Genomic DNA, 17,144 nt, shown 5'->3' on the forward strand with positions numbered 1-17,144 from the left:
ATGTGCTGGAAGTCTCCGATGAGGAGTACATTGACGGTGAGGAGGTTCTCAAAGGCAACGATGACCACAATGAGGCCCTTATACTGACCAGACAAGGCAGGTGCGCTCGGGAGGCCCTCATAGCTGCTAGATTTGAGGATGATGACAACATGCAGTGACGAGACACCATAAGATCCTCACATTGCATCCATGAACGTTTGACTCCAGTCTGGCTTATGGCTTCACACGTAGCCTCTGTGATACTGCTTCTATCATGAAGACGCAGTGAAGGCCCTAATAGTCACTTGATTGCAGGAGGATGATGACGGCATGCAGTGAGGACACTCCAAAGATCTTCACATAGCCTCTGAGAATATCCGACCCTGTCTGACTCCTGTCCGGCAGAGGGTAGCTCGCTTGCACTCTGTGATCAGGGTCACATCATAGAGACGCAACCATGAAACTTTAAAAGTATCTGATCCTTTGTCCGGCTTCAGCACCTGACCCCTTCAAGAGCGCAGCGTCACCTGTCACTGCTCAGATGCTGAAGAGATGGGGCCAGCCGCACCTTAAAGGTGCTTAGAGCACACAGAATGACGGAACTCAACACGCCTGCCCACGACATTCTGGCAGTAATGACAAGCACCGTCGAGGTGCAGACATCAGTCATGTGTCCAGGAGTGTAAGGTCAGACCATCACTTTAGTCTGAAGGCTGCACAAAGCACAGGGAAGAAGCCCTGGACTGAGACACCTGCCTTTATCCAAGTGACAAGAACATTGCTCATCAGAACAAGGAGTCATAGGCAGGGAGGCATTCTTGGGCGTTCAATAACAATAGTGAACAGTACATATAAGTGATTAACACCCATGCCCAGGCTGTGCAACTACGTCTTCTTACCCTTCCTAACCCTGAGTGGAGGCAGCCTGCTGATTGCTAGGCCCCATCTGTGATGACCTGAGCAGATGTCCGCTGGAGGGCTGAGACCTGGAGGGCCCCGGCCTGCTTTTGAGGTCCTGCTGTGTGTCAGTGCCACCCTCCTCTAGCTGTGGAGCTGGAGCTGCTGAGGTCACTTGAAGAGGGGATTCAGATGGGCCGGACACTCCCTGAGTCACCTAGATGGATGGCCCTGGCAGGTACATTTCCTCCCTATGGGTGCCCAAGGGCCCCTGGCTGAGTCCTGGAGGAGAAGGGGTAGCCGGAGTGAGATCAGGCTGCCGCGCACCCCTCTTGCCTAGAGACTGTTGGAGGCCGACTATGGCGTCAGCGATTGAGTTCAGCCAGCGCAGGCAGCAGTGCAGGAGCAATGTCCTGGACCAGGGTCTCCAAGGAGGCCACCATCCTACCAGTGTTGATCTCTGTGCAGTGGCATACCAGCGCCATCACCTCAGCCTGAAGGCGGACATAATCCTCCATTATGCCTTGCAATCTGAGGAGTGCAGCTATTTCTGAGTCTGCCTTTGCAGCTCCAGCAACTGTGACATGACCAAATCCAGAGGCTCGTCATCTGACTCGGACTCTAAATTTCTGGCCGCCAGCAGCCCTGAGTGCTGGACACCTGGGGAGTACCTGCTGCTGCCTGCTGTGGATCAGAAAGTGCAATGTGCTCACCTGACTGTGATGCAGAGGCTACTGTAAAGCTAGGTCCCACCGAGGGGTGTGTCTCTGCGCTGGTGGAGGGTGTGGATGAGCGTTGTGTTGGGTCTTCAGGGAGGTTTTCAGCAGATTCCTCTTCTGCGCTTCCCTCAGGGCTTGATTGGAGGCCCTGGGTCGTGGACTCCCTTGGCAGTTTTCCAGATGTGCCTGCAAAAGCAAGGAGAGATAATTAGTGCATGATGGTGGCCTGTAAAAGAGGACACATCACTCACAGCATGGCTGTCTGATGCATGTTGCACTGCTGGATCCTCATTTGGTAGAGCACCACCAACCCCACCATCAGCACAGGAACGGGTCCAGATCCTTGCCGGTCAGCTGGATGGCTCTGTTTTCAAAGTCTGTGAGGACCTTGATTTCAGGCATTCCTCCACAGGTAAGCCACCTCTCCCTTTTGTTGTGTGCCAGCATATCCTGATCCTGCATGAATAGAGATGGAGAGAGTGTAAGCAGGATGCCTGCCAGGCCAGATAATAAGTATGCCTGGCATGTGTGGGTGGAGAGTGGCCCCATGGGCAGTATAAGGACAATGAAGGTGTGTATAAGAGAGAGTGAATGGTGATGTCCCTTGAACTGGCAGTGAGTGAGGGCCCTGTGAATGTGTGATGGGTTTGAGAGTGCGTGAATTCAGAGTGATGAGAAGAGTGACTTACCCTGGTGGAACAGAGGAGAACATTCATCCTCTTGTGGCACTGGGTGACTGTCCTCTTTTGCAGGGCCTTGGTGCTGACCACAGCCTTCCAAGCCAGATTAGTGATGTTGCTGCCCATCCTGTGGCCAGAGCGGGGGTAGAGGACATGACGGCGAGCCTCCACTGTGTCCAAAAGGCGCTTGAGGAATGTGTCATTGAACCTGGGGGCTGCAGTCCTTTTGCCTTTCAGGACCATGTCTTCTTTGTAGCAATCGTGGGCTGGAAGCACTGAGGTGTGCACGTGGCTGCACTTTAAATATGGCACCCAGCATGAGGAAGCAGCGAGGCGATGGTGTGACGGGCAAATGAGAGCCTGCCCTCCATGGAAATGGTGTGTTTCCCCAGAATATATAATTATTGTGGTGGGTTTGGTATGATACGGCCCAAAAAGCTGCCATTGCAGTCGGTGGGTAAGACGTCGTTTTACCTGCCCACCACCACACTTATTGGGCGGAATCGTCCCAGATCTGCACATAGTTCCAGATTTCAACTGCCTTTCATGTTTAAAAACTGCTTTCTCATTTCATTCCTAAATGGGAAAGCTCTAATTTTGTGATCTTGTGCTTTGTTCAGGATTCAACTGTCATAGGACATTGATCATCTATTCTATTGTACTGAATCTCTCATTTTAAAAACCTTGATTAGATCATTGCTCATTGCTAACATTCTAAACTCTAGGGAATACAAATCAAGTTTATTTAACTTGTACTTGAAGTAGTGCGAAGTCCATCTCGACAGACTACTGCTGCAACAGAGTACATACTTAATCTGGGGGATTTCGTGAGTGAAGGAGTTCTGCACAGTTAGAGGAGAGGGGCTGTTCTGTTCTATTAGAGAACAAGGAGTGGTCCAAGAGGGACCGAGAGACAGCGAGGACTGAGAGCTGAAGTCCAGAAGCATTAATTAGGTAAGCAAGAGGGTGATTAGTTGGAGAGTTTTAAGGTTTCCTGTTGTTTTTAAACTAGGGCAGTAGTTTATACTTTCCTGGTTTGAGTTTAAGTACTGAATTAAATTGATAGCTTGACGAGTTAAACCACTTCGTATAACTACAGAAAATTGTTGAACAAAGACTAACTAAATAAATCAAATAAGGCTAGTCTAAGAGATGGCTTAACAGTTTGTGCATCTGGGCTGCAGAAAGTGGGAGTTTGTGGTAGGCAAGACTGCCCTGAGCAAACTTGTCTGCAGATGTCTCCATCTTGAATCTCTCCGGCTCAGAGTCACTGAGCTTGAATATAGGTTGGAGAGACTCCGACAGATAAGGAGCGAGGAAGAGGAGGAGTTTCCAGACTGTTTTATGCGTAATATAGTCACATCCCAGGAGAAAGCACAAGTTCAAAAGAGATGGGGTGTGAGCAATAGGGAGCTGGATGGTGGGAATTAGGAGAGGGTGAGAAGATCCCACAGACCCTGGTCCTATCCAACAGGTACAATGCATTCGCACCTGTGAGGACAGGGAGAAAGGCTGCAGAAAGGACAGCCACAATACAGATCAAGGCACTGTGCCTCAGGCGGCTGTCTGGGATGGTGTTTGGGGCATGGGGAGTGGGTAGTGTGGTTTGCTTACCTGGTGCCAGGGTAAGGGATATGTCATGGCGGCTAGAGAGGAACTTGGAAAAGGAGGGACTAAATCCAATTGTCACATTCCATGTTGAAATAATTGACTTAAGTTGGTACATGGAGGAGGTCTTGCTGAAAAGTGTATCAAGAGTTAGGCTCTAAATTAAAAAGCAGGACCAAGGGTATGAATCTCTGGATTATTACCAGAGCCAAGTACAAATTGGCAAAGGAGCAGAAAGATCCAGGAATTAATATGTAGCTAAAAGACTGGTGTAGAAAAGAGGAGTTCTTTTTCTGGGACAGGAAGGAGCTATACCGATAGGATGGTCTCCAAACGAACCCAGATGGTCTAGCAGAAAGGGTGAATGGGGCAGTTGCAAAGGATTTAAACTAGTAAGAAGGGAGAGGGATCTACAAGAAACTTAAGCAGCCTAAATGTAAACAAAACAGGGCAGGACAGCATAGGGAAGAATAAAGTAAGGGAGGACATGATGGCAAGTAAATGAATAAGTTATGGAACAGGGGTCTTAAAAGAATGGTTAAACATCTGGTGAGAGGAAAACCTATTAAAAATTAGTTGAGGATAGTGGCCGAACAGAAAAGGGGAAGGTTAGCTTTGAGGGTAGTTAAGATCTTATGGAATGGTTTTTAAAGTGCAGTTTACTGTGTGAAGCCATTCTTGTGTTTAAGTGGAATTGTGTTTTTTTCCTTTATTCGTTTAATAAATGTTTACTTCACTATAAAATCATTAGTAGTCAGGCACATCATTTCGGAACCTCTCCTCATACTATACAAATTGCAAAGAGCCGTTTTGGCAGCTGTTTCAAATTTCCCTTTGGGGATTTTGGCAGCTTGGCAGTTACCATCAGCAGTGCCATAACAAAATTGGGAGCTCGTCTGGAATATTAAAATAATAATTCCTTGATTGGCTTGGAATTAGTGAATTTAAAGACAACGAGGATGAGGAGTATACTGAAACAAGAGTGGAAATCAGTACTTGCTGACAATAATGGACGTCTCTGCAAGGTTTCTGGAAGTGATATCGCTACAATATATTACAACAAAGAGGATTGTGGAAAGAGTTGACTAAATTTTTTTACAAGATGTAGTTTGCCAAAAGACATACAATCAGATCAGGATTCAAATTTCATGTCACAGCTGTTTAAGGAAGTAATGAATAAAGTCAGAGAATGTGGAGTCATGGAACAAGTGGTAGAATGGATTGCTAGCTTCAAGATTGAAGGCAGACAGTGGAAGTGAAGGGTAGTTATTCAGAGTAGCAGAAGGTGGGAAGTGGTACTCTGCAAGGATCAGTGCTGGGCCCACTGCTGTTCACAATTTACCTTTGCATTTTGGAATCAGAAACACAATTTCTGAATTTGCAGATGAGGAGGACTGCAACACCAAATTTTGGTGGGGGGGCGGGGGGGCGTGGTATGAGACAGTCAATACTGAGGAGGACCGCAACAAATTACATGAGGACATTAATAAACTTACAGGATGGACAAATAATAATTAGCAAATTAAGTTTAGACTTAAATTTTGGTACGAAGAATAAGAAAGTCACTTATCACTTGAAAGGTGCAAGCCTAGGGGGCATCCAGGAACAAAATGATATCAGAGTGCAAATATACCAATCACTAAAAGTAAGGAAGTTACGGTAAACCTGTATTGAACCTTGGTTAGTACACACTTAGAGGACTGTATGCAGTTCTGGCCTACATTTTATAAAGGACAGAGGCACTGGAGAGGGTGCAGACACGATTTATAAGATGATACCAGAAATGCATGGGTATACGTATTGGGACAAATATCTAGTTCATGTTAATATTTTAGAGGTAATGTTTAGTTCTGGGAAGATTGTTATCGAGAAGGTAAGGTAACTAAATGCTGGGCTTCAGAGATTGCCAGAACACCTAAAAAAAATGGCAGTTCAAAAGGTTACCCATGTTTGTTTAATTAAGTCAGAATAGAAGAGCTGGAGCCATAAAACAGGTGGACTTACTTAGCTAGAGAACTGGAAACGTGATGTCTATACTGCCTGCAAAGAAGTGCAGTCCAGAGAGATGTTGAGTTTTAGGAGTTTTAAATTAGTTTAAAAGCATTCAGGTGAACCCTGAAAGCTGTGTCATCATGGAGATGGGTAGAGCTTAAGGTGGTTCTCTGGTTTCAACTGATCCAAGTATTCTGCAGTAGGGGAAGAGGCTATACCGAAAGGATGTTTTGGTTAGCAGGCTCCAGGCAGCGAGGGTTCGCAGAAGCCCTGGGGCCAATTTGTGCAGCTGTTGACTGCAGTTTGGACTTGTGGGGTCCAGGAACAATGGGATCTCGGACTAAAAATAGACCAATCACTAAAGGTTGCACCACAGGTTAGCAAGGCTATATTAAAAAAAAGCAAACCAAGCACTTGGCTGCTGTCTAAAGGGATAGAATTGAAAAGTATGGAAGTTATGCTAGGAACCAGTAATTTTTTGTTTAGACAAAATTTGAAATCTCAGTTACCCAATAGGAGAATAAAGCCACAAGAAACAAACAAAATAAACTTTACGATTAAGAAGTCAGAAAATAAAAGCAACTGTGTGTGGTTTGCAGCTCACAGAGAAGCACTGGGAGCAGTTAGCAGGCTCTAGGTAGTTAGGGCTCAGCAAAGTTCAGGGAGCCATATAGCTTGGTGCAGCCCCAGAGAAGCCCAGGGGCAGTGCCAAATTTGTGAAGCTAGTGGCCTACAAAAGAGCTGGAATTGTGCCAGTAATTAGAGGCGGGAGTGCAGCTTTGTGAATCCTGTGAAATGCAGTCTCAGGAGAGGAGATTGAACCATCAGGTGGTGAGCAGTCATTGAGGCAGTCAGAGTCAGAGCGGCTTTTGAGGGAATTGATAGGCTAGATCTTCAAACATGAGGAGCTGAAACCCCTCGTAGGAAGACAAGAGTTTTAGTGAGATGTTGTGACTCAAAGTGGTCACTGACATCTGGGTGGATTGCTGAGAAATCCGTGGGATCTGACTTGGTCATATCTGCCATTTAATGTGCAGTTTGGTGTGTTTGACCACAGTTTGCCTGCTAATTTATATTTAACTCATGTTAATTCTGAATGTTAGAGTATAATGATAGATATTGTAAATTGTTTTTCTTTTCTGGCTTTGTATAGTAAAATTATTTTTTTGTTTAAAAGCATGTAATCTTTATTCTCCTACCGGGTAACTGGGATTTCAAATTTTGCCTACTTTAAACAAAAAGTTACTGGTCCCTAACCAGATCATAACAATATCAGGAAAGGATCATTAGGCTGGGTCTCTTTTCTCTTGGGAAAAAAAAGCATGAAGGGTGGCTTAATAGAGATCTTTACATTATTAAAGGTTTTGATAGAGTGGATACAGAGAATATTTCGTCTTGTGGGCCATCAATATAAGATTGTCACTAGAAATCCAATAGGAAATTCAGAAGAAACGTCTTTACCCAAAGAATGGTAAGAATGCCGAACTCAATACTACAGGAAATGATTGAAGTGAAAAGTATAGCTGCATTTAAGGAGAAGCTAGATAAGCATTTGAGAGCGAGGGGTATAACTGGTTACAATGATAGATCTATACAAAAAAAAGACTGGAGAAGGCGCGAGTGGAGCATAAACACCTGCATGGGCCGTTTGGACCAAATGGCCCGTTTGAGCTATATGCCCTTTGTAATCCTATGTACTAACTCAATTCTTTGAGTCCCAGTCTCATTCTGGTGAATCTGTGCTCCCTACTCTCTCATGGACCACCTTCTTGAGATGTGGTGCTGAAAAAAGAACTTAGTCATCAAGATGGAGACCGACCAAGGCTCCATACAAGAACATAATAATTAGGAGCAGGAGTAGACCATTTAGTCCCTTGAACTTGCTCTGCCATTCGATAAGATCATGGCTGATCTGACTGTGGCCTCAACTCCACTTTTCTATTCACCCCCCATAATCCTCAACTTCCTTGTCGATCAAAAGTACCATCTACAAGACGCACTGCAGGAATTCACCAAGGCTCCTTCGACAGCACCTTCCAAACCTATGACCACTACCATCTAGAAGGACAAGGGCAGCACACACATGGGAACACCACCACCTGGAAGTTCCCACCCAACAAGTCACTCACCATCCAGACTTGGAAATATAATGCCATTCCTTTACTGTCATTGGGTCAAAATCCTGGAACTCCCTTCCAAATGCACTGTGGGTGTTCCTACACCACATGGACTGCAGTGGTTTAAGAAGGCAGCTCACCACCACCTTCTCAAAGGCAATTAGGAATGGGAAATAAATGCTGGCCCAGCCAGCGAAGCCCACATCCTGTGAATGAATAAAAAAAAATCTATCTAATTCAACTTTGAATATATTCAATGATCCAGCCTCCAACGCTGTCTGGGGAATAGAATTCCACAGTCTAACGACTGTCTGAGAGAAAGAATTTCTCCTTGCCTCAGTCTTAATTGGGAGACCCCCAATTTTTAAACCGGGTCCCCTAGGTCTACAATGCCCCACAAGAAGGAACAGCCCCTCAGCATCCACCCTGTCAAGCCCCCTCAGGATCTTATATGTTTCAATAAGATTACCTCTCGTTCTTCTAAACTCCATTGGCTATAAGCCCAGCCTGCTTAACCTTTCCTCATAATATAACTCCTTCATCCCAGGAATCAGGCGAGTGAACCTTCTCTGAACTGTTGCTAATGCAATTATATCCTTTCTTAAGTAAGGAGGCCAAAATTGTACTCAGTACTCCAGTTTTGATCTAATGAAGGCCCTGTACAGCTGCAGCAATACTTCCATACTTTTATACAAGGCGCCCCCCCCCTTGCAATAAACACCAACATTCCATTTGCCTTCCTAATCACTTACTGTACCTGCATATCAACTGTTTGTGATTCATGTACCAGATAGGGTTGCCAACCCTCCAGAATTGGCCTGGAGTCTCCAGGAATTGAAGATCAATTACCAGGACACTGCTTTCTGCAATCTGAAGAATTATCTTAGGGATGTTAAAAAGAATGCTTTGTTTTCCATTTTCTTTGAACATTTCTCTTTACCGGGCATAAAAATATTGAAAATTGAGAAAACGTCTATTTGGCTGACAGTCAAGCATCACCCAATTGTAATTAGTCTTTTGGCTTTCCAATTGGCATGGGAAGGCAGTATGTCAATAGTGCAAACAACAAGGATGGATGCGTTGGCCGAATAATGGCTGGAGCGTGGGGCAAGTCATGTGATGAAACCTTCAGGAACACATTTAATCACAGTTGACAACCCTAGTACCAGGACACCCAGATCTCTCTGTATTGTAGAATTCTACAGTCTCTCTCCATTCTAAGATGCTGTTTTTCTATTCTTCCTACTGAAGTGGACAAGTTCACATTTTCCCCACATTATACGCCACTTGCCAAATTTTTGCCCACACACTTAACCTATCTAAATCCCTTTGTAGACTCTTATGTCCTCTTGATGACTTATTTTCCTACCCATCTTTGTGTCATCAGCAAATTTAACTACCATACATTTGGTTCCTTCATCCAAATCATTGAGATAGAACTGAAGAATAACTTGCGTCCCTTTGTATTCCAGCCCTTTTGATAAAAAGGTCAACATTCTATAAGCATTTCTAATTTCATTTTAAACCTGTGCACTAGTTTTAGTGATGTGTGCAAAGACATGCAAATATTATTGTTCACCCCACTTTCTTGTCTATTGCCATTTAGAATGAAAATGGAACCGGTGGAAAAGAGACAGTTGCAACAGGGAACATAAGCAATGGGTTTGGTTTTCCCTGAATACAGGACAAGCAATCTAACAATACAGGGGCAGTGCAGAAGTCAAGGAGGGTGGAAGAGACCAAGAAGTGGAGGTGACACCATGGAAAGGGAGTTTGAAGATGGGGTTCTGTTTAGTGAAGGCTGAGAAATCAAGGGTTGGTTTTTGAGGAAGGGATAATAACCATTTTAACAGGAAGAGAAGTGGCACCTAAAGGGAAAAAGCTGATGACAAGATCGGCTAATATTGGGGCAATGAGGAGGAGTTGAATAGTTAGGAATCAAGTGATTAGGCAATCAAGAGCAGAGATGCAGAGACTTGCTTTCAGGGTGTGTTGGGGTGGGAGATGAAGAGGGGAGGCAAGATGACAACTGGGACCAGAGCAAAGTTCTCTTTAACATTTAGTTTTTTCAGTGTGCAGTCCCTTTAAATCTTTTTGCACTGTTATGCACACACATAGTTTATTACTGTACATGGCCTGCCCAGAACTTTCCAGGCTGCTCTGCAGCTGCACATCAATGCAGTTTAGTGGAGACATTGATTCAGAATAGAAGGATACTGTAATGAGCAAGGAAAAGGGGATTTTTAGAAGATGGTTAGTCAAAGAACAGAAATCTGGAATTCTACTTGATCTCCAGGGTAGTGCTGGAACAGTGAGCACTTTTGGCGGAGATCAGCAAGACATTGTGGTACTCAGACCAGATCTGGCAATAGATGTGCAGGTATGCTCAAGTTTTCAGTGATAATTAATCTTCATGATAGCTATTTGATGCAAGAAATAACTGGCAGTTACCAAATTCAGCAAACTCCCAGTTGTCCCCTGAAAATTCTGAACATATAGGTGTAAGAGCCTGAAGAGGTTGAGGGCTGGAAGTTGATATTGGAGTAAGCATGTAAAGGTCACATTCGAACCTGCAATGAATAACCCAAACTAAAAGTTTGTAGAAACCTAGATCAAAAAGGAAACAACACCACAGTGGATACAAGACCACATGATCATAGAGAGGGAGCTTTGTGATAGTCTATGCCAAGTTTGTGGCAAGGAATAGACCAGGAGAGATCTTTGTAATGGAGATAACATTTTAAAATCAAAGTTGTTACTCCAGTGAAAAATGCTAAGGACTGACACACAGGTACAACATGAAGGGATAGATTTTAAAATACCAACATGCAAGAATTATAGAACAGCGCCCCCAGAGAATCACATTTGAGAAAATGACCATCTGACATTGATGATCAGTAAAAGCAGAGGTATTTGAATAGTTTGCCTGAGCCCCAGTGTGGCATTTTTTCAGGAAACCTAGAGGTGAGCAGACAATGAGTTTTATATTTTAACTGTAGCAGTGGTGGTGGTGCGTTCATTCATTTTGAAGCCGTGACAGAGGTGGTTTGATGCCTGTACCAGCAGCAAAGAATAGGAAGCAATCACTGGTCTCAATTGAAAACTAGATGCTGTCTTACTGGCAGGTGAGGGACAGAAGGTTAAGCCGACTCCTAGTTAAGACATACAATTAAACTTACCTCAGTAACAAACTTCAAATTAATTATGAAATGACCATAGGTACACATGTCCTTAAATAGTCGCTAGGTCAACTGAACCAAGATTATTGGGGACTGCCCTGACTTTAGGAGATATGGGGAGAACAGGAAGCTACTTAACTAGCAAACCTAATTAGCTGGAGGGATAGGCAATTCCAGAGAGAAGGGAATCTAAAAAAAATGTCAGAAAGCAGCATCATTACTAAAAGTGCATTTATCACAGGGCCGATCACCTTTATCAGCAAGTTATATCACTAGAGTTAAAGAAGCCACACCCAAGGTTGCAAAAAGATTACCGAAGGAAGAGTAATTGCAGTGGTGTGAAGACAGCGATTTCTATGTTGAGGCACAATTACTTCACCCCGTCCCTAAAGTGAGCTTATACATCGCAGAATCACAGTGCTGAAGAGGACCTTCAGCCCATCAAGTCTGCACCGACACGTGAGAAACACCTGACCTAATCCCATTTATCAGCACTTGGCCCATAGCCTTGAATGTTATGACGTGCCAAGTGCTCATCCAGGTGCTATTTAAAGGATGTGAGGCAACCCGCCTCTACCACCCTCCCAGGCAGTGCATTCCAGACCGTCACCACCCTCTGGGTAAAACAGTTTTCCCCTCACATCCCCCCTAAACCTCCTGCCCCTCACCTTGAACTTATGTGCCCTCGTGACTGACCCTTCAACTAAGGGGAACAGCTGCTCCCTATCCACCCTGTCCATGCCCTTCAATCTTGTACACTGAGGTCGCCCCTCAGTCTTCTCTGCTCCAACGAAAACAACCCAAGTCTATCCAACCTCTCTTCATAACTTAAATGTTTCATCCCAGGCAACATCCTGGTGAATCTCCTCTGCACCCCCTCCAGTGCAATCACATCCTTCCTATAATGTGGTGACCAGAACTGCACACACTACTCCAGCTGTGGCCTCACCAAGGTTCTAAACAACTCCAACATGACCTCCCTACTTTTGTAATCTATGCCTCAATTGATAAAGGCAAGTGTCCCTCATGCCTTTTTCACTACCCAACTAACATGCCCCTCCACCTTCAGAGATCTATGGACACACACTTCAAGGTCCCTTTGTTCCTCAGAGCTTCCTAGTGTCATGCCATTCATTGAATACTTCCTTGTCAAATTATTCCTTCCAAAGTGTATCACCTCACACTTTTCAGGGTTAAATTCCATCTGCCACTTATCTGTCCATTTGACCATCCGGTCTATAACTTCCTGTAGCCCAAGACACTCAACCTCACTGTTAACCACTGCCAACACCTCCAATACCTTGTCACTCCCTATATCAATTTGCTTAAGAACCTCACAGTCTCTCTCCCCGAGTTTGATACCTTCATCCTCATTCTCTTGAGTGAAGACGGATGTGAAGTATTTGTTCAACGCTCTAGCGATGTCATCTGGCTCCACCCATAGATTGCCCCCTTTGTCCCTAATGGGCCCTACTCTTTCCCTGGTTATCCTCTTCCCATTGATATACTTATAGAATATCTTGGGATTTTCCCTAATTTTACCAGCCAGAGTTTTCTCAAATCCCCTCTTTGCTCTCCTAATTGCTTTCTTAAGCTCCACCCTGCACTTTTCTGTACTCCACTAATGCCTCCACTGATCTGCTTCCCTTGTACCTGCTAAAAGCCTATCTTTTCCTTCTCATCGTAACCTGAATATCCCTGGTCATCCATGGTTCTCTGGGCTTGTTATTCCTTCCTGTCACCCTAGAAGGAACATGTTGAACCTGTATCCTCCCCATTTCCTTTGTGAACACCCCCCCACTGCTCCCCTGTAGATTTCCCCATAAGTAGCTGTTCCCAGTCTACCTTGGCCTGATCCTGCCTTATTTTACTAAACTCCACTCTCCCCCAATCCAAAACATTTTTTTGCAACTTGTCTATTTCTTTGTCCATAACAAATTTAAACTGTACCATGTTGTGGTCGCTATCGCTAAAATGCTCCCCCAACACCAGCTCAGCCACCTGTCCGGCTTCATTCCCCAGAACAAGGTCCAGCACTGCGCCATCCCTTGTTAGACCCTCTACATATTGACCTAAAAAGTTCTCCTGTACATATTTCAAGAAATCCACTCCATCCAAGCTCTTAACACTATGCCTATCCCAATTAATGTTGGGAAAGTTGAAATCACCTAACATAATTACCCTATTGTTATTGTTTTTACACACCTCCACAAATTGTGCACATATTTGCTTCTCAATTTCCCACTGACTATCTGGGGGTCTATAATAAACACCTAACAATGTGGCTGCCCCTTTTTTATTCCTAAGCTCTACCCACAAAGCTTTATTCAATGCCCCCTCCAAGATATCATCCCTCCTTACTGCAGTAACTGACTCCTTAGCTAATAATGCAATGCCTCCTCCTCTTTTACCCCCTCCCCTCCTCTGCTCAAGAAAAATGTATTTTGGGGAGAAAAAACAAGATATTGGTGCCCAGAACCAGAACTGTGCTTGGTGTGGAGTTATTCCAGAATAGCAAATGTATTTCCAGAATGGCCTAGGGGTGTTTGCATAAAGAAAAAGCTGTATTCAAAGACTGAAACTAATCTTTAATGGTTTACAACAGCATGATCTCAAACTGCCACTCCAAAGTTTGAAGTTCTGCAACACTCTGCACATTTTGTATGATACTATAATACTTGGGCAAGTATAAGTGAATAACCAAACTGGGATAGTTGAAAAGGTTTTCTTAATGGCTGAATTTATACGTAATCACACTGACACTTGCCTTCAGATATTTTGTCTTTTATGAATTATGACAATACAATTTTCTAGCACATATTAGTCACTTAAGACATTCTGGTGTCACAATGCCATGGTATATTAAAATAATAGAGACACAATTAAAAATCAGTATGCTTTTCTCCTTCATTCTCTCTCACCAAGTGAAGTAACAAAGCAGAAAGACAAGCCCAAGACAAAACATGCACCAGCAAATGCATAACCTTTTAAGTGACGATAAGGCAATACACGGTGATTCCACTGACAGTTTTAGACAAACTGTAATGCTATTGATTGGAAACTAGTTAACATAGTTTGGTTTAAAAAGCCCCTTGAAACAGTGCAGAAGCACTGAAAGTTTAGAGTCTGCAAAAAGCCAAGCTCCTGTAGAGCTCTCCAAAACTCTCCAGTCTACAAACTGGCAGGGACATTATCGAAGGCCCTGTCTCCATGCTTCGGACAGATATTCGTAGGAAAGAATTTTCCGGTTGGCGAGCGGGGGTGGGGCCCACTCACCGACGCGTAAAATGATGCGCGGTGACATCGAGCGGACGTCCCAACGTCACTATGCATCATTTAGATTTTCAGTTTGGCAGGCGCACAGCAGAGTCAGCTGCGCGCCCGCCGAGCTGTCAAAGGCCTATTAAGGCCCGTTAAAAGCTAGTTGATATAATCAGATGAACTGCCCATCCAACCTTAAGGTTGGCAGGCAGGCGAAGAGCCCAGGTGGCCTTCGCATTTTTCATGGAACCTCATCCACAGGCAGGATGAGGTTTCATGAAGTATTTAAAAATTCAATAAAAATTATTTTAAAAATTCATTGACATGTCCAAGCTCATGTGGCACTGTCACATGAGGGGACATGTTTTAAAAGTTTTTAATTACTTTATTCAGATATCTAAAAGTTAAACAAATCTCCCTGAGTGCCTCAGGGAGATTTCCGTGTTCTTTCATGCGCATGCGCTCAGGACTTCCGGGCGAGCGTTACGCTGGGCGGGCCTTAATTAGCCCGCCCACGTAAAACGGTGGCACGCACCCGATTGGGTTCACGCTCGCTCCCGCCAGCCCCGCACAACCCCCCAGACGGGAGGAAAATTCAGCCCATAAAGTTAAAGCAAGTTCTTAACCTGATAAAGAATAAGTTGTCCACTGTACCAGACCACCATCCAGCTTGGGAGTTGAATAAATTTCATTCATTTTTACATTTTCCTATTGAATACCTGCCACTGATCTGCAATCATTATCTCAAGTAGGAAGCTTTGCTGCTGTCAGCGCCAAAAGCAACTATGCAGTGGCTGTTTTCTAGAGGCTGAGAATTTCACAGCAAAGAATCATGACAATTTATTTTGGTAATTAAAACAGCAAAAATTGCCTGCAGACATTAGATGATGTTAGATTTTGTTTCAAGAGCTGGTGTCCAACTCTTGCTACTCCTAATAGCACTCTTTGTCCAACAGTTCAACTCAGATCTACTCTATTGCCAACAAATCCCCATGACATACCAGTATGCTGAACAAGCTAAAGGTTATCATCTGAAGCAGCAAAATTGAGCAAACAAACAGAAGCCACTAAGTCATGCATTTGATACAGTCTGAGGGTGGTCACAAATACCACGATGCTATCAATATTCAATGGCCGGGATTGTCTGGCCCCGTTGCGGGCAGGACCCACCATGAGCGAGGTAGCAGCGAAGTCCACTGACTTGCAGCAGGACTGGAAGATTGTGGTGGCAGGCGGGTGCGGAAAATCCCACCCAATATCTTGATTAAGTGTCAGTTTTAAGATTTTCCCATTTTGAAAGTGTGTTCACCTTTAGCATGAGTGAACAAAGAAAAACATGTTCATTATATTTCCAATATTTTTTTCATCTGGAAAATTTTATGACTTAAAGAAAATCATGGAAAGAGTCAAGCCAGGCTGCATTTGAGCATTTGTGTAGAGAGAAAAAACATTAATGTTTCAGACCAATGACCATTCATCAGAGCCGGAAGATGTTAGGAGACGCTCAAAACGGACAGCAAGAAAGTGGCCTACAACAAAGTGGAGCATTGAATATTTTATTTCAGATTTCCAGCAGCTATGGTATTTTGAAAAAATAATTATGCACATTTTTTCTGTACCTGAAGTCCAACCCAAATTACGTAATCAGGGTGTCACTAAGTGCCCTAGTATTCCTATTTAATGTTCCTGTGATGTCAGAGAATTGATTCCCTCCACCTCACGTTCAAGCACTCCACCATCCAAAGTGCAGATACTTTCCTCTATCTCTTTTGTAATAACAGATGCAACCATGACACATTTATGCAATGACTGGTAATTGCTACAATCACCTTCATTATATTTACTCCCAAAAATATTCACGTACTTGTCATCAATGCTGTTTTGGTAGTATATATGCAACAGCTTGTCTTTAATCCATGAAATCTGTTTGGAAGCTTCCTTTCCTGCCTCAGCTTGTAAGCAGTACTTTTTATAGATCTGCGCCAGCCCCATCATTGCTTCTCTTCTCACTCTCCACTAGGGAGGAAAAAAAATACTATTACTTTATAAAGAAACCATTGGGTGCATGCATGTGCACATTTACATGCAGAAAAAATATATACATGCAAATAACTAAGCTTGATTCTGTATTTTACTTCAAGGGGTAGGGGAACTGATTCGTGCAACACTTCGAACAAGGCAAAACAAAATACTTCTCATTGCAAGATTGAGCAATTGGTAACCCACAGCAACAAGCTACAAAGAGTGGTATAAATATGTTAGCGGTACAGCCAAGGATTTTGAGCCAGGTTGCAACAAACAGCTTTACAGTCATGCTGCTAAAAGCATTTATTAAATAATTTATAAATACTTATATAAAAGTAATGCTTAGGCAGAACATTCTGATGTATTGCAATACTGGGAAATAAATATAAACTCTGATCAGTGACAATTTAAGACATTTGGGCAAGCTGTAAAATGAAGGAGGCAGACCAGAAAACCCGTAGTAGTGGGTACTCACTCAGGAGATCTGGATTCTAACATGAGCCCTGAGCTCAGCTGAATGTGGCATGGTGTGGGTATGAAGTGTTCCGAGTTCTTACACAAGCTGCATCAAGAAGAATCTCAGTGGGGAGAAAACTCAGGTAGGGGACACCAATCAGCTATCTCAGCATATCAATTCCCCTTCTCACCAGAACTACTGGCGCTAATCTAACAATTAGAGAAATCTGT

The 17,144-nt window shown here is 43.8% G+C and overlaps 1 protein-coding gene across 3 annotated transcripts in view; it reads right to left on the reverse strand.

The window, feature by feature from the left end:
- pds5b (PDS5 cohesin associated factor B) overlaps positions 1-17,144 on the reverse strand; it is a 258,376-nt gene that overhangs the window by 116,511 nt on the left and 124,721 nt on the right. For all 3 annotated transcript variants that reach the window (XR_013577094.1, XM_078545339.1, XM_078545340.1), the window contains exon 12: positions 16,297-16,448. Coding sequence is in view for 2 of the 3 variants with exons in the window: in XM_078545339.1 (XP_078401465.1) it covers positions 16,297-16,448 (152 nt within the window). In the remaining variant the exon portion in view is untranslated. The remainder of the gene's footprint in view (positions 1-16,296; positions 16,449-17,144) is intronic.

The sequence above is a fragment of the Cetorhinus maximus genome, chromosome 7 (assembly GCF_964194155.1).
Source record: "Cetorhinus maximus chromosome 7, sCetMax3.hap1.1, whole genome shotgun sequence".
Lineage (NCBI taxonomy): Eukaryota > Metazoa > Chordata > Chondrichthyes > Lamniformes > Cetorhinidae > Cetorhinus > Cetorhinus maximus.